This window comes from Erinaceus europaeus, chromosome 18 (genome assembly GCF_950295315.1).
Source record: "Erinaceus europaeus chromosome 18, mEriEur2.1, whole genome shotgun sequence".
NCBI lineage: Eukaryota > Metazoa > Chordata > Mammalia > Eulipotyphla > Erinaceidae > Erinaceus > Erinaceus europaeus.
In genome coordinates, this window is record NC_080179.1 from 20,933,412 (window position 1) to 20,951,045 (window position 17,634).

General features: G+C 40.2%; 1 protein-coding gene across 1 annotated transcript in view; it reads right to left on the reverse strand.

Moving 5' to 3' along the window:
- The window catches only part of MYO3B (myosin IIIB), a 508,363-nt gene that overhangs the window by 351,416 nt on the left and 139,313 nt on the right, over window positions 1–17,634 (reverse strand). Inside the window, exon 7 of the mRNA XM_060177727.1 lies at window positions 13,653–13,718. Coding sequence (XP_060033710.1) covers window positions 13,653–13,718 — 66 coding nt within the window. The remainder of the gene's footprint in view (window positions 1–13,652; window positions 13,719–17,634) is intronic.

Consider the following 17,634-nt stretch of genomic DNA (forward strand, 5'->3'; position numbering starts at 1 on the left):
TTCAGCCCAGGTAGTTACAAATTAAAATGCTGAGAGTTCAATAGAAGTCACATACAAAGCCGAGAGAGAGAAAGAGAGAATCTATAATGATCCATTACTTTTAAAATTGCTATTATATTTTACAAAGAAACAGAAAGGTAGGAAAGTAGAGAGAAAGAGTCAAAGAGGCCACAGCTCCGAGGCTTCCTTCAGTACAGCGGGCCAGCTAGAACCTGGATCACGCACATGGCAAAGCAGTGCACTATCCAAGTGAGCTATTCTGCCAACCCACAGAATTTTAATAAGAAAGAAAAAGTCCCTTCTTAATCAGTACCAAACACCTATATCTATTACTTTTATCTACCAGGAATGATCAGTGGCCTAGAAGAATGTAGAATTGGGATAAGCCTGCATTTCCATTTTTAATTAATTTTTTTTACTGATCCAGAACCAAACTTCTTTCTGCAACAGGGGCTGTACAACTTTATAGTGGAAACTAGATGAATCAGAGAACAGAAAGACAGCAAGACACTGGCAGTTTAGTTCAAACCAGAAGAACACTGGACACTTTCTGGGGGAAAACCCAGAAGAGACCATTTCATGCTCTCACCTTCTCCTCAGTTGCCTTATCTTTTCCAGAACAAACAGCAGTCTTGGTGGAGATCATGGTTTCCCCCTCCTCACATGTACTTCTGCTATGACTCATCACCCCTTCTTTAAGTCAAGTCCTACCAGCTTCCTTTCTGGTTCTCACATCTCTCTTTTTAAATATTTTTTTAATAATTTAATCATGATTAACAAGATTGTAAGTCAACAGGGGGACAATTCCACACAGTTCCCACCACCAGAGTTCCATTTCCCATCCCCTCTATTGGAAGCTTCCCTATTCTTTATCCCTCTGGGAGTATGGACCAAAATTCATTATGGGGTGCAGAAGGTGGAAAGTCTGGCTTCTGTAATTGCTTCTCCACAGGACATGGATGTTGGCAGACCGATTCATAACCCCAGCCTGTTTCTATCTTTCCTTAGTGGGATAGGGCTCTGGAGAGGTGAGACTTCAGGGCACATTTCCTGCCCAGGGAAGTCAGGATGACACCATAGTAGCATCTGCAGCTTATAGCTGGAAGCTCACATTTCTGATGAAGACACCGCTGTTGAGAATTATCTACAGAACACTCATCACTGTCTCTCACATTTGGTGAAACTATATCTCACTTAGTTCTTGTATCGCTTTAAAGTCCCATGATTACAGACTCTATTCAGGGATAAAGTCCAGCTACTGACTTGGCTCTATTTCTGCCCTTTTTGAAGACTGTATCTTTTAACTTTATCTGCAGTTAGATATGGCCATGTGACTAAGTTATATCTAGTGATAAATTATGTGAAATGCTGAAAAACCTTAAAGCAAGAAGACTTATTTTTCTCTTCCTTTATCTACTTGTGGTAATATAAATATTGGCATGATAATAGCCATCTTGGTCCAGGAGGTGCCATTGGGAATGGAGATGACATTTAATGGTGCCCAGTGAGAGTAGGAACCTTGGTGGTTGGCATATAGACTGCAAACCAACAATGCATGCACTACCTAACTTCCAGCTTATTTTAGTGTCTTTGCTAGAATACACTCTAACTTCTAATCTTGTGCCCTCAATCTCCTTGATATGTATTTTGTAAAATGACTCCTTCCCACACTTTAACACTGCTGTTATGTTCCATTCCTCCCTTTCTGTAGCACCTGTCTTGTTCCATAGTTATTCCATGCACTATTGGTTCTGTTTCTCAGAGACATCGTAGGCATTTTCAGTTCTACTACTTCTTCCCCAAAAAGAAATGTGGTTGACATAAATGTGGTTGACAGCTGCGACCTGGGTGCTAGCATTTGCCCTGGGACAGGAGGAGAGGAGGAAGAACTATTTACAGAGCAAAGGAGTGAAGGTAAGTCTATACTTCAGATACTGTTTCTGTTTTGACATTTCTGGGACTGACTTTCATAGGCTGATTTGGAGAAGAGCAGCTTGCTGTCGCCATTGAGAAGGGATTGGAAGACAAAATAGGGGTAAAGGCTGTGTGTGTGTGTGTGTGTGTGTGTGTGTGTGTGTGTGTGTTTAATGGTCTGAACTGTGGAAGACAGTGAGATGAGCTAAACAAAAGGAAGGGAAACAACAGAGTAAAATATTCCAAAGGTGTCAAAAATGAAAAGGCCATTGACCATTTCTTTATTATTTTTGTGAACAAAAATGTATTATTGAACCAAGCCACATAGTTTAGAAACATAATAACCAAGAGAGATACAAATTTACTAGTAAAATATGTCCTATTGTCCAGATAGCAGTGATGTTTTCGAACTGATATGCTTGTGACCTTGACCCAGTATCAATATGTGTGCTATCTCATGTAATGCCCTGTAATCTCAGTTGGATTCTTCTCTAATATCTCCTTCTAAAGGTGTACCGGAGAGGTCAGGCAGTGGAACACCTACTTGAGCACACACATTATCATACCCAAGGCCCTGGTTCAAACCCCCGCAGCCCCCCACCCTCCAGGGGGGATGTTTCACAAGTGAAGCAGTGCTGCGGGTATCTTTCTTTCTCTCTCCCTCTCTATCTCTTCCCTCTCAATTTCTCTCTGTACTATCAAATAAAAGAAAAAAGTGGTTCCTGGGAGCAGGGGATTTCCTCTTGTAGGCACCAAATCCCAGTGATAATCCTGTGGCAAGAAAGAAAGGGAGAGTGGGGGAGTCGGGCTGTAGCGCAGCGGGTTAAGCGCTGGTGGCGCAAAGCACAAGGACCGGCATAAAGATCCCGGTTTGAACCCCGGCTCCCCACCTGCAGGGGAGTCGCTTCACAGGCGGTGAAGCAGGTCTGCAGGTGTCTATCTTTCTCTCCTCCTCTCTGTCTTCCCCTCCTCTCTCCATTTCTCTCTGTCCTATCCAACAATGACGACAACAACAATAATAACTACAACAATAAAACAACAAGGGCAACAAAAGGGAATAAATAAATAAATAAGTAAATATTTTTAAAAAAAAAAGAAAGGGAGAGTGGAAGAGGTGGAGAGAGAGAGATAAAGGAAGAAGGAAGGGAAGTAGGGAGGAAAAGAAGGAGAAAAGAGAAAGAAAGAAATATAAATGGGGGGGGGCGGTTAAGCCCATGTGACACAATTCGCAAGGACCTGCCGAAGGATCCCAGTTTGAGCTGCCGGCTCCCCACCTGCAGGGGAGTCTCCTCACAGGCGGTGAAGCAGGTCTGCAGGTGTCTTTCTCCCCCCTCTCTGTCTTCCCCTCCTCTCTCGATTTCTCTGTGTCTATTCAACAACAACGACAACAATAAGAGTAACAACAACACCAGTAAACAACAAGGGCAACAAAAGGGAAAAAATGGCCTCCAGGAACAGTGGGTTTGTAGTGCAGGCACAGAGCCCTGGCAATAACCCTGGAGGCAAAAAAATATATATAAATGAAGGGAGAAAGGGGAGTGGAGAGAAAGAGGGAAGGAAGGAATATATATATATATATATATATGTATATTATTACTTATTTATTTATTTTTACCAACTGTCATCTGAATTCATTAAGGAATGGAATGATTCTTCTGTCTTTTGGCCAGGAATTGCTTGATCCAGAAGAGCTTGTGTGAAGGCATAGTGAAACTCAACTCAAAACAGCACGACACTAGAAAAAGAGAAAATGCCAACGGCACTTTCTGCCGGGGGGGGGGGGGGGGGGCAGCCCCAGGAGGTTATTAGGGTTAGCCTGAAGGAGGAGGGGCATCGGCGAAGAATGAAGAATGAGTTGATGCTGAATCAAGCTCAAGCAGACATCTCTGTCATACCTAAGCAGAACTTTATTTTTATAGTCTCATAAGGCTTAGATCATTCAAACAAAAGTCACCAAGGTATTGATTACTAAAACAAAAATCACCAAGGCTTTGATTATTGAAACAAAAATCACCAAATAAGAACAGCACAGGTAGGGAACACCTCCTGCTTTGTGGAATATTCACATTCCAGGGGCACTTTCCGCCCTAGAGATCACATTACTGTTTCTGTGTCTTCTGTTTTTCCTGTACCTGTGTGCTAGGCAAATGTCCTATTAATTAAGATTAATATTCTACCTTTTATGCCATTCTCTTGGCCCTATGCATCAGAAGACAATGGTTTATAGAAAATTCAAGCTTGTTATGTTTCTAGGGGCCTTAAACAAATTGAGCAGCCCATTTTTCACAAAATCTGTTCCATTGTTTGATCAAAGAGTTTTGTTTTATTTTGTTCCAAGTTAAACTCTCTAGCTAGAATCCATCTTCTGTGTATGCTCACTATGTGACCTAGGTTCTTGTGTACTATTCCTGCACAAGGAGGTGAGAGCATAGTGGTGGATGGTAGATTAAAAGGCCCATTGTATCTAGGCAGGTACCATAACTTTCCATTTATTAATTATGCTATGTAAGGTGGCTCCTCCACTGTGGGAACCACCAATCTTTCTCTATATTTTAGGGGGAACACTAAAGGAAGTGTCGTGTAGATAAAGGGGAAAACATTTTTCCTATTGGGGCCTCCTGAAAAATTCTGCATTACTGCTATTGCTTGTTCTATTATGATCAGTCTTACAGAGTGCAGTGCAGGTTTTGTCATTATTTTTGTCATTTGGTCAGGCTCTGAGCCTGGCTATAGGTAAATATTATTAATACCACACAGAGCTTAATCCCAATCCCTATACATGGCAAAAGGCAAGATGGTTTCAGTTTGGCCTGGAGAGTCCAGCCATGCTGAACATCCTGCGAAGCTGGTACCGTGTCAAGCAGCTCGCATGGCGGCACCTGCGCCAACTTTCTAAAAGCAATTTCAGAATAGCGGTACAAAAGAAACTATCACTGATGGAAACTGAATAATGGATCAAGTCTTCCAAAGTCCAAATCTCAGCTCTATTATTTGTGTGCTGTGATCTTAGAACTCTTGACCTTCTTCTACCTTGGCTTTTGTAAAATGGGAATAATATCTGAACTGCCTCATAGAATTATGAGGACTAAATGAATTAAATGGTGTGGAGAGAACATAATCACTAAAATATATACTTTTGACTCACTGGCACGAGTAAAATTTACATACTTTAGTTATTATTATCATATGCCAGCTTCTACACACATTTTATATCATTCAGTTCTCTGAGGCAGATATTCTCAGCCCTGATTTGGCAAATGAGAGTGACCAAGGACCAGAGAAGTTAGATATTTTCCGGAGGGTTGCACACTCATAAGTGACACAGCTCAGTGCATGCACTGCTCCTCTACAGTGGCACTCAACTTGCTGACAGCCAGGCAGTGCTGTGGGGAGGTAGGTGGAGGAGGGAAGTACATAGCTCTTGGGCAAACTACTATGGAACCTGCACCCCTCCCCCTCCCCCGCCCTGCATGTGGACACAGAGACAGTGCAGAGATCACCATCACTTCTATTTTTTACAGCTTCAGGCTCTTATTAATTTATTAATTGTGAAATTCAAGTATGACTTTAAAAAGGAGGAAGAAAGAAAAGACAGGAAAAAAGAAAAGAACAGAGAAGAAAAAAGAAACAGGAAGGAAAGAGAAAGAAAGGAAAGGAAAGGAAAGGAAAGGAAAGGAAAGGAAAGGAAAGGAAAGGAAAGGAAAGGAAAGGAAAGGAAAGGAAAGGAAAGGAAAGGAAAGGAAAGGAGGGGAAGGGAAGGGAAGGGAAGGGAAGGGAAGGGAAGGGAAGGGAAGGGAAGGGAAGGGAAGATAAGCCAAAGTGGTAAAAATGGTCCAGAATATCATTTAGCTGAAGCTATTTCCTAGTCCCCTAGCAATAAAGGGCACACCTTACCAGGTGGGAGCAGCCTGGGTCAAACCCTGGGACCACGTGGCAGCATCAGCACCAGGGGAGGCTCCACAGATAGTAACGCAGTGCTGTGGTCTCTCTCTCTCTCTCTCTCTCTCTCTCTCTCCTTTTCTCTGTCTCTATATGCAATAGAGAAAATGGAAAAGAAAATGTCAGCTGAGGAGTAATGAAATTGTACATGCCTCAGTTTCAACGCACATACACACACACATGAATGCATGCACACACACTTGTTTAAAAGTCAAAATGTATCACTAGCACTAATGTGAAATATATGGCATATGCTACAGTTCTGGGTACTGCAAAGATTTAAACCTGACATCTGTCATGAAGAGAAAAAAAATCATATGCCAGTTAAAGTCTAGACTGCTCACCTTACCATGTTTTTTGTTTCAGGAGATAAGGTGCAGTACGGTGTTTTAAACTTAAACTCATGCAGAGCCATTTCTTGGTTTCAGGAGAAAATCAGCTTTAATCAGCTGACTTCATAGGTGGGGTATAAATGAGATCAAATCTGGCCCCTGGTGTCTTCATATGATCTATTAGGTGATCTAAATTAGATACTCGTCAGAGAGATATAACCTTGAAACATACAGCTCTGTGTTCTTCTCATGAAGAGGGGGGAAAAAATAACCAACCAATTTTTCCAAGTGAGCAAGAGGGGTTGTGCTTACAAGTGTATTGATCAATACATGTTAAGAAGGGAGAGGTGAATTTGGGGAGGTTTAATTAGAATTTTTTTATTTTGAGCTTCTCTGTTTTTATTAATTCACCAATTCCCTGTTGTTCAAGAGATGCTAATTAATTCAAGAAGCCATAATAGCTAATCATTGACTAAATAAATCTAAAATGGAGAGAGTCTGTCACAGGAGATACTGCTGCTCCTTGTAATTAAAATTGCCAATTTGTAAAGTAGTGTAAATAAAAGATTGTGTCCTTCTGCTCTATAAAGTATTAACCCTTTGTATGGTCACCTAAAAAGCCGACATGACTCAAAAAAGGAAAGACTATTTATGCAGCTTAGCTACTAAGCTGGGATACTTATTATTCCAAGTGAGTTGTCCACTAACATTATAAAGCCACATAGAATTAGTCTATCCTGAAATACAAAGTGGAGGATGGTGAATCACTAAGAATTGTTGTGGAGTACAAGTCAGTGCCAGGGAAACAACCGCCCCACATGGCGACCTTTATAAACATTCAGGTCTAGGGAAAAGCAAATATTCTAGACCTATTTTTAAAAAAAATTTATCTTAAGGAATAAACATATGCAAATACATGTGTAAGGGAGTAAAAACCTGTTGCTCTCTAAAATGTGTCTTTAGTAAGAGGATTAATTTCATAGGAAGGCCCCTGATGCAGAATGTAGATTAGCTTTGAAATAAAGATTTCTCCTAGTGGAGAATATGATCTAGAGAGAAAACAGATAAGTACCATCCCTGAACCCACTGTCCTAGATATTCTGGACCTGAGACATGAGGAAAGAAAAGGATTTTCCACTGTTTTATTAAGGAGTTAATGGTTGACAGTCCAGTGTGGATACATAGGTAGAATTTCTCATCTCCTACAAAACACTTTTTGCCAACTTAGGCCATTTTCCACCACCATGAACCAGGACCCCAAAACTTCCCACCACTGAGTGGTCCCAGAAGCCCCTCCTTGCATTCCTTCCCCAGGCTGTCCAGTATTTTAAGGGCCCTCCTCTGCTTCCTGAAGACGGAAATCACTAATGTCACTTACACTGACTCCTTTCTTTCTTCTTCCCAAAGTTCCCTGCACCACAAAGCTTTTAGGTTGGTGCCTAGGACCAAGGGCATGCGCTTCCCCAGAATCCCTGGGTCTCTCCATGAGCACAGGAGGCACATGTGTTATTAATACATTCCTCTTTACTTTCTCTTATTAATTTATATCACACTTGTTTGGTTATTTGTCCCACCCTGAAAAAACCCAAAGGGGCATAGAATGCCTTCCTTTCACCTCCACACCCATTAGTGGTAGTTTCATAGCTCAGAGAGGTCTCATCTTGTTCATATTAATGCATCTGCCAGTAGCCTCTTGAATGTCATTTGAAGGAACAGGAAAGGCCGTCTCAACATTTATCTCTAAATGGCAGGGGTCAGTCAAATGCTCAGTCTGAGGAACTTAGCCACTCAACTCAAACATCCCAGGAAAGTAGTATGTGTTTAAAGTCCAAACCTGAGCAGCCTTAGCTCGCATGGTGGATTCACCCGTGACCAAGAGAAACCCATCTTCATTGTCTCACTAATCATCTCAAGAGCCACTAGTGATGAAGTCCTAAATCTAATTTCTAATAAAACTCCAAACATAAAATGAAAAGGCATAGCTCACAGATACCTTTTGGGCAATGGTTGGAAAAGTTTTTTTGGTTTTTGTTTCTTTTTTTTTTGTAGTTGAGTTGAAAGACAAGAAATTAGTTTGGACTTAAAAAAAAAAGGACATTCATTAGGAAGAAAGTCATGTGGCCAACAGAATTTTATTGTTATCTGTTCAAAAGGCTACTCCTGAATGGAGACTAGACAAGTCTGGCAGAGGCTTGAACCAGATAAACTTGTTATGCAAATAGCTTTAGCTACAAGGAAAGTGCTGATAATGAAATCTCTTGACAAAGCCAACCACACTTTACAGAGGTGACAAAAAACATCAGGCAGGGTCATAGCATAGGGATAAAAGGCAATGGAGAATTTATGTGAGCATCATGTTTAATTTATCATAACTAAGCTGTCAGGAGTCATGCTTTGACAAATGCATAACTAACACATATAAATGAGTCAATTATCACTAATGGCCAAAGGTTGAAAACCAAACAGGCTGACATTTCTTTTGTTGTTGTTATCCCACCCCCCAAGCAGGTTTACTCATAGGACATGAGACTCTAAAATCTTTTCTGCTGTGCCCAAATGTAGAGGGTTGGAAACAGCTCAGGAAAACATTAAGCCACGGTCTTGCATACATACTCCTATACTCCCACCCCATGTACATATATTCTTACTTTATTTTCCCCCTTCTCTCTAACATACATGCTGGTAAAAGCACCCTATCCCCCGTCTACACAGATATAATCACTAGATTGTACTCAGGGCAATCCTCTTAGACCACTGCTACAATCAGTAACAAGCCATATGGGTCTTTTGATAAATGGCAGCCATCATGGACCAAGAATAAAACCTGAAATTTTTGCATCAGTTCTGCTATAGACCAACAGTCCCACAGGAACAAGCTATAAAAGGTGGTAAAGCTATCAAAATTTATTTTAGTTCCATTTATTTTTTAGTGAGAAACCAATTCATTTATTTTTTTAAATGATCATTATTATTAGTGACTTAACGTTGGCTTATAAAACTTCATGATTTTGAGGATATAGGTAAACACACACATACCACAAGGTTCTGTGTCTACCACCAAGGTTCTGTGTCCCCTGTCACCCTTCCCTCTGATGGCCATCATACTTTTCATAAAGCCTAAGAAGCAGTTTGTTTACTACTTATCTTTCCCCCCCCCTTTTTTACCAGTTCATTTGCCTCAACTAGCTATAATTCCATATATGAGTGTAGTCACTTGGTAGTTGTCTTTCGCCTGTTATTTCACTAAGCATAATCACTTCCAGTTCTACCCATTTTGTCCAAACAATATTATTAAGTTTACTTTAATACAATGTACTATGGCTTAGTTTGCAAAGCAATTATTTGGATAATTCAAGCTAAAAATACTTTTCCTGAAATTACCAAGTAATCATCGTCCTTACCCCAGTTCTGCCAACAGTGATAAGCTTATACTCCGAGGATCTTAAACCTCTGTCGTTTATACTATTCCAATATGAGCAAAGTATAAAAACAAACAAAGCTTCTAAATAAACATTTCTAACCCAGTGAGTACCAATGTTTATATTTCATTAGAGATTTGAGTAAACAGAATGAAATAATAAAAGTAAGTTTGATATGCTGAGTAACAGCAGCCTCGCATAGGCTGACCCACATATAAAACCCAAGGATATTGTTTGGGAATAGAGGACAAGTTTCTGTTTAAGGATATAAAATATAATAATCAGTTCCTAAGCTTTAGAGTTACATTCCTAAAATCTTGTAAAAGGAGAATTTATGATAAGGGGTATAAGATGTTATTTGAAAATAGGATTGGGGAATCAGGTCACCAAATAATCTGTGAGCATCTATAATATTTTTACTAATAAAACAACACAGACAACTCATTAAATAAAGAGAAGAGTAATAATATTTTTCACATCTAATGAATAATAAAGCACACAATTAGTTCATTTCTATTTCCTTTCCTTGGTTCATGTGAGGGAAAAATGGGTACAGATATAATCAAGAAAATTGCTACCATAGTTTAAACTGGATACAGGCATAATCACCAACATTGTCAGAAGCCAGCCCAGATGGTAGTCAGGCACTGGAACAACAGAAGGATTAAAAATTTACAAGACCTAGAGAAGGAGTAATGCTAACTTTCTACTTATGTAAACCCAGCCGCTTTCAGTAAGGTAGGATGTTTGTTTCTGGGAAAACAAGATGTTTTTGTACCAGGAGGTGGTGCAAGCCTAGCAAATCTCCCCCCCCCCCCCCCCCCCGCCCCATTAGGTTTCAGATAAACTAGTCAAGTCCTAGAAACTATGCAAAACTATTGTATGTAACCAGGGCTTGCACATGCTGCAAAAGCATAAAAGATGCTTGTGACTGTGCTTAAGTGTTCAGTCCTTGAGTAGCTCCTGCATACTTTTTCCCTGGGCTGGACCCTCAGCTGAGTAGGCTTAATTAAAATTCATACTCAACCAGCTGACTTAGTGTGGAGTATTGTGATTTCTGTGCGGAGAATTCTATCCCATTACAGTTCTCTGGAATCTGTTCAGACTATCTCTCTCCAGAATTTTTTTTTAGAAATTTATTTTTAGTGAGAGAGATATAGAGAGAAAGATACAGGGAGATGGAGAGAGGAGAGACCAGAACACTGCTCAGCTCTGGCTTATGGTGGTGCTAGGAATTAAACCTGAGACCTCAGAGTCTCAGGTATGAAAGTCTTTTGCACACCCATTAGCTATCTCTCCAGCCCTCCCCTGCAAGTTTAACAAGATGATTATGCTTTGCACCAGAGAGTATGCATACAAAAGTCTTTTTGTAGGCTGTATCATCTACCCTAGTAGCAAGATCCTTCTAAATCTAAAGTAACTCAAAATCAAAGCAACTAGAATCCTCAAAGTTGGGGGAAGGATAAGCAGATATAAAAGGGTATCTAATAGGCTTTGCTATAAGGAAAAAAAATCACTAGTAGGGAACAATTTCTATACTGTATTAAAGCCTTAAAGTCTCAGCCCCAAGGCCCCCAGTTGAGCACACACCTTACCAAGCACAAGGACTGAGGTTCATGCCTCTATTCCCCACCTGCAAGTAGTGAAGCAGTACTGCAGTTATCTCTCTTTTCCTCTTTTCTTCCCTGTCTCTCCTTCCCTCTCAATTTTTCTCTGTCCTATCAAATTAATATTATTTTTTTAAAGTCTCAACCCCATCAGTTATGTACCACTAATCCCCAAATCCATTTAAGCAGTGTCATGTTTAGTCTAAGAACACAAATATAACTCCAAAAAAATAAATAATACTTAAGCCAAACTTTAGTGAGTCAAGTCACATTTTAGAGGCATCAGAGAGCTTGGTATAAGAAGTGTATTAGTGAATATGTAATGGGTTTTTCTAGGCCAGCAGCTCAGAGAAGGTCAACAAAGGGTACCTAGGTGCAGCAATGGAATAAAAAGGGAAATTCTTCAGTATCGTTTATGCTAGCAAAACCACTGGAACTTAACACTGATTCTTCCCTGGGGTGGTCTGGAATGAGATTCTGCCTAGTCTTCAGGGTTCCAGTTCCTCCTTTGGCTCCCATATCTCTTGAAGTGACCCTTCCCCAGCTCCTATGTGAGTATCATTCCTCTTGCTATATCTGTTCCTCTCTATATTACCAGGTTTGCACATTCTTCTGGTACATTCTACAGTCATCAAAGAATCATCAGGATGATTCTGGAAGGTCAAGAAAACATCCTACTCCACCCAGTCTTGACTTCATGGTCACATTTCAACACATTCTTTCTTGATAGAGTTATTATTTTCATAGTTCCTTCTCCTAAGGATGATGGCACAAGTCCATGAGGTATTGATCAAGCAATAATAGGGATCCTGAACTGTCCATTTGAAATGACAATGAAATATAGATTCAAAGTTATTTATACAAAACCCATGGAGTGGGAGACGGGTAATAGCGCAGAGGGTTAAGCACACATGGTGCAAAGCACAAGGAGTGGCATAAAGATCTGGTTTCAAGCCCCTGGCTCCCCACCTGCAGGGGAGTCCCTTCACAGGTGGTGGAACAGGTCTGTAGGTGTCTATCTTTTTCTCCTCCTCTCTGTCTCCCCCCTTCCATTTCTCTCTGTCCTATCCAACAACGACAACCACAATAATAACTACAACAATAAAACGAGGGCAACAAAAAAGGAATAAGTAAAATAAATATTTAAAAAAAATAAAAATAATAAAAAACCCTGGGGTCATGTTTTTGAATCTTAAAATTTTTATCAAATTTTATAAAAGCAAACCAGTACATTTACTGTATATTATGTAACACTCCCAGCAGGACCTGAGGAGGCACACTGTAATCAAATACATTAATATATCTGCAGTAATTCATGAATATTCACAGTATTCACACTGAGTGAGAGAAATAAGGACTATAAATAACCTCCCATCAGTTTGGGTCATGTGTTGCCACTAAGTCAGTTCATATAAGGTTAGGACTTGGAGTTAAATGTCTTTGGTACAAAAATAAACTTATAAATAAGTACCTGACAATTTTCAACTCTTTGGATTTTGGCATTGTGGGTAAGGAATTATGAACCCTACTATGATTAACCAGGGTAGGTGATCAAGACCCATTTTGCTACATCACCCTGCCTCTATAGAAGCTAACTTTACATACAGGTACAAGTAAGAGGAGGCTGTTCTGACACTTCCTAATCTCTGCCCATCAGCTGTTTTTATCCACTCATTTCTCCTCCCATGAACATTGTTCCATACTAGACACTGATGTTGCCATTTCCCAGCTCCTATGCTGAATATGGCTTTTTATGCCTGGTTTATTAGATACCTGCTAGGTCCCTAGCCTAGGCCCACATAGTCCCTCCTAGCATAGAGAAACATCTTCTGATCTGGGACCAGCGTGATCTTTGGTTGAGTCAAAGGCTCCTGTTTCTAGGACAGGGTCACCAACTCTGTTGGTATTCCTATTGGCTCAGCTCCTGTCTCAATCCCAGTCAATCTTTTCTGACTTCCTGCAATGTGTCTCCCACCATTATGTTTGCATCTTGCTTCTCACACCCTGAGTTCTGATTGAGGCTCCTCATTTTGATGCTTCAAGCCTGAGGGCCCTGAGTGAAAATCAACTCCAATGGCCATCAAACCCTTCTCAAAGGCTGTCTCTTCTATCTTCTCTCTGACCCCAGGTGGGCTTCCCAATTTTAGATGTTAAGTCCCCTCCCTTATTAAACAAAATCTATTGCCAACATTTGTCCTGAGGCAGAGTAAATTCTCAGATAAATGTGACCATATGATTAGGAGAACTGCTTAGAGCCAAGAACCAAGTAAAACATATTTTTCAAATCCTGCAGATGTTATATTTTACCATTTTTGGAACAAATTCTGTTCACAATGTGCTAGTAGGCATAAAAAATTCTAGTGCCAAGTAAATTCCACAGCTAGGATTTCTCCAGTCATTATCTTTCAGGATAAGTCATTTTCAGGGGAAGAAATACTCACTGTGAAATAAAGTGGTTGAACTCTTCACACCATTTTTCCGGATGAAGTAAAGTAGGTGGAGGATTTCTGAAAAACAAAAGCATATTTTTCCTTTTTTTAAAAAAAAGTGTTCAGTGAAAGGCAAAATATCAACTTATCTTTACTGACATTGTTCTAAATATCTGTGATAAAATATCTATCTTGTTTTTACCCCCAGATGGGGATCATTCATTGGTGGTAACTACACAGTGCCAGACCCTATTTATTTTGTCCCCAATTTTCATTGTTCACAGGCCTACCATGTCCACAGGTTTGCTTGTTTGTTTGTTTTTGAAATATTTGTTTATTATATTTGATAAGACAGGGAGAAACTGAAAGGGTAAGGGAAGTTGGAGAAGGAGAGAAGGGGAGAGACACCTGCAGCATTGCTTCACTGTTTGTGACGCTTCCTCCACCCCCTGCAGGTAGGGACCGGAGGCTGGAACTTGGGTCCTTGCACTTGGTAATAACGTGTGTCCTCAACCTAGTGTACCACTGCTCATGCCCCTGTCCACAGATTTCTGTAGAACATGAGGGTCACATAGATCAGGAATATTTCTTGGGAATTAAAAACTGAAAAAGGTGTGAAGCAAGCACATAATTACTACAACTGAGAGCTGAATATTATGGTCAAAATAATGCCTTAAACCTAGTTCTTGGACACTTAGAGAAAGAGACTTTTAATTTCACAGGATTCTCAGCTCATTATGCTACCATTTGAAGTAATTATGTGATGCATTTAAGGTATACTGCTAAATTCATCAGCCACTTTTTTAAACTATTTTTTTTACATTTTTATTTGTAAAATGGAATTATTGACAAGGCCATAGGATAAGATGGGTACATTTCTACACAGTTTCTACCACCAGAACTCCATATCCAATCCCCTCCCTTGATAGATTCCCTATTCTTTATCCCTGTGAGAGTACAGACCCAGGATCATTATGGGGTGCAGAAGGTGGAAGGAAGGTCTGGCTTCTGTAATTGCTTTCCCGCTGAACATGGGTATTGGCAGGTCAAACCATACTCCCAGCCTGTCTCTCTCTTTCCCTAGTGGGGCAGGGCTCTGGGGAGGTGGGGCTCCAGGACACATTGGTGGGGTTTTCTGCCCCAGCAAGTCCAGTTGGCATCATGGTAGGATCTGGAATCTGGTGGCTGAAAAAGAGTTAAGATAGAAAGCCAAGTAAATTATTGACTAATCATGAACCTAAAGGCAAGAATATTATGGATGGAGATTTGGGGTCTCCATTTTGGAAAAAGCTAGTAGTTCTATTTTAGATATATTCCAAGGGGCCCATCCATGAATTTACTAGTTTTTGCCTGAGCCTGACATCTGATATGCAGGTGGACCCAAGTTATTGTCTGGGGAGATGGTGTCATAGTTGGAAAAAGGACTAGAAAGCTGGATCAGAGAAGAGAGCAGCTCCCAAATATGGGGAAAGCATATAAATATTGTTAACTATAAATGCCATCGATTTGATCTGGGGCCCATATTCCACATAGGAGCCTATGTAATCTCTGCATCCCTGTAGGTCTGAGCTCACATTCTGTGATCACAGCTAGGAACATTCCAGGCTGCACTATTTCAGGACCCATCTTCCTCAGGTGGTGGGCAGAGTATGTTGTTCAACCTCCCTTTGGAGAATGGAACATTCCCTATTGTTGATCCACATTGAGAGCACAGTCCTATGGGGGCCCACAAAGGGGTCCATTATGTTGTTCCTGATGGAGAAGACCTTTTAACTACTTCTTAAATTATTACTTCTGCAACAGGCACTGGAGAAAGAACCCAGCTAAGAATATCCCAGACTCCCAGAACTGATTGGAAGGAAGGGGACAGACAGTTACTATACCTGAATACAGAAACTCCAAGAGACACAGGAAATTGCTAAAACGACTGTGTTAACCAGACCTCTTTCTAGTAAGAAGGTAGGAAAAACAGGGAGTGGACAAGGCCTGCATTTTCCTGAATATTTACCCAGAGATTCAATTTCAAAGCAGAAGTGGCATTACCTTTAATGGATAAGTTTTCTTTCCATTCTTTCTCTCTCTCTCCCTCTCTCTCTTTCTCTCTCTCTCTGTCTCTGTCTCTCTCTCTCTCTCATTTTTTTTTCCTAGCAGCAAACAGAAATGGGCTACTGGGAAATCGGGCTCAGTAAATGAAGAAAATCACATTCTGCACACACAAACCATGAATGTAATTTTTATTACTATCCTGATCTTATTTTGGTGCCAGGGAACAAACCCAGAGCCTCATAAATGGAAAGCACGTGCTTACCATTTCACTACACTTATCTGCACCCCTGGCCGAGAACTCAAGTGTAATTTCATTTATTCATTTACAAGTTTTATTAATATTGCTTTAAACTTGGTGTACAAAATATGACATTTCAGGGGCAGAGTTTCAAATACATATAGAATGGATTCAGCATACTCACCACCACTGTTCATTGTCCCCTACCTCTGATAGCCACCATAGTTTGCAGAGTCCAAAAGATAGCTTAGTTACCTTTTTTAAAGTTGTCTTCCTTCTTTTTACTTATTTCACTAAGCATAACCACCTCACTTCCATCCATTTTGTACCAAATGGTACATAACAACTTTTCAAATTACTGATTAGTTGAATGCAAATTTTAATCCCATTATAGAGTGATATTTGTTTTTTCCTGGGTCCAAATTGCTTCTTACAGCACTGATTACTCAGCTTCATTAGGTAGAAGAATAAGCAAGGCTGACCAGAAATTAAAAAAAAAAAATCATCAGGTAATGTGATTGTAAATTGTTTCTCAATACTCATTCTCTCCTCATTTATTATGGTACAATTTTTATTCTAGCACACTGCTGCCATAAAAAAAAAGTCTATATTGGAGGCCAGGCAGTGGTGTAACTGGTTAAGTCCACATAGTACAAAGTGCAAGGACCCACACAAGGACCCTGGTTCGAACCTCTGGCTCCTCACCTGTGTGTGTGCGGGGTGGGGGTCGCTTCATAAGCAATGAAACAGGTCTGCAGGTATCTATCACTCTCTGTCTCTCCTCCTCTCTCAGTTTCTCTCTGTCCTACCCAGTTAAATAAAAAGGAAAAAAATGGCTGCCAGGAGCAGTCGATTCGTAGTGCCAGCACCTAGCCCCAACAATAACCCTGAACACAAAACAAAACAAAAAGTCTATATTTTTCTGAGTCCCTTGCACCTAGGTGTGACCCTGTGACTGAGTTCTGGCCAATGATAGATATATAAGTAAAATTAGTTTGTGGTATTTGGTATGCTTGTTTCAAAAAAAGTGTTGTTGTTTTTTTTCAAAAAGGAAAACATATGCTGTCTTTCTTCTTCCTTCTTCTGTTTCACGGAATATGGCTAGAGCTTGAGCAATCACATTAGACATGAGATAAACTCAACATAAAAGCCATAAGCTGGGTTTGGTTTGGAAGATAAATAGGAAAATAGATTCATAACCCAAAGCTGCCATCCCAATTCTAGACTCCTTCTATTTTTTTCTTAACAAGAGAGAAAAATAAACTTCCAGCCTCAAGGCACTATTAGATGCAACTAATTCTAGTTGAGCCAATAATGTTTCAGAATATTATCCTATCATGTGTTTAGAATACACTCTGATAAGTGAATATTATCGAAGCACAGGCACAGTGATACATGGGAGCATAACTAAGGACAATTTATTTATCCAATCCGGGAAGTACCAGAAGACTTTATATATATTAAAAAAAAAAAAACCCAAAAAGCTGAATTTTATATGAATTTGTGATGGTCCCTCAATATTGGACTGAATTTTTCAAGGTAGAGGAGAGAGAAATCTCTTCAGATTTTAGTTAACAAGAATGCACAAAGTCACCAAAGTTTAAAACCATGCAGACATAATACCACATGCAAAGGCCCAAGTCTGAGCCCAGGCTCCCCACCTGTAAGGGGGAACGCTTCACAAGTGGTGAAGCAGCTCTCTCTGCAGGT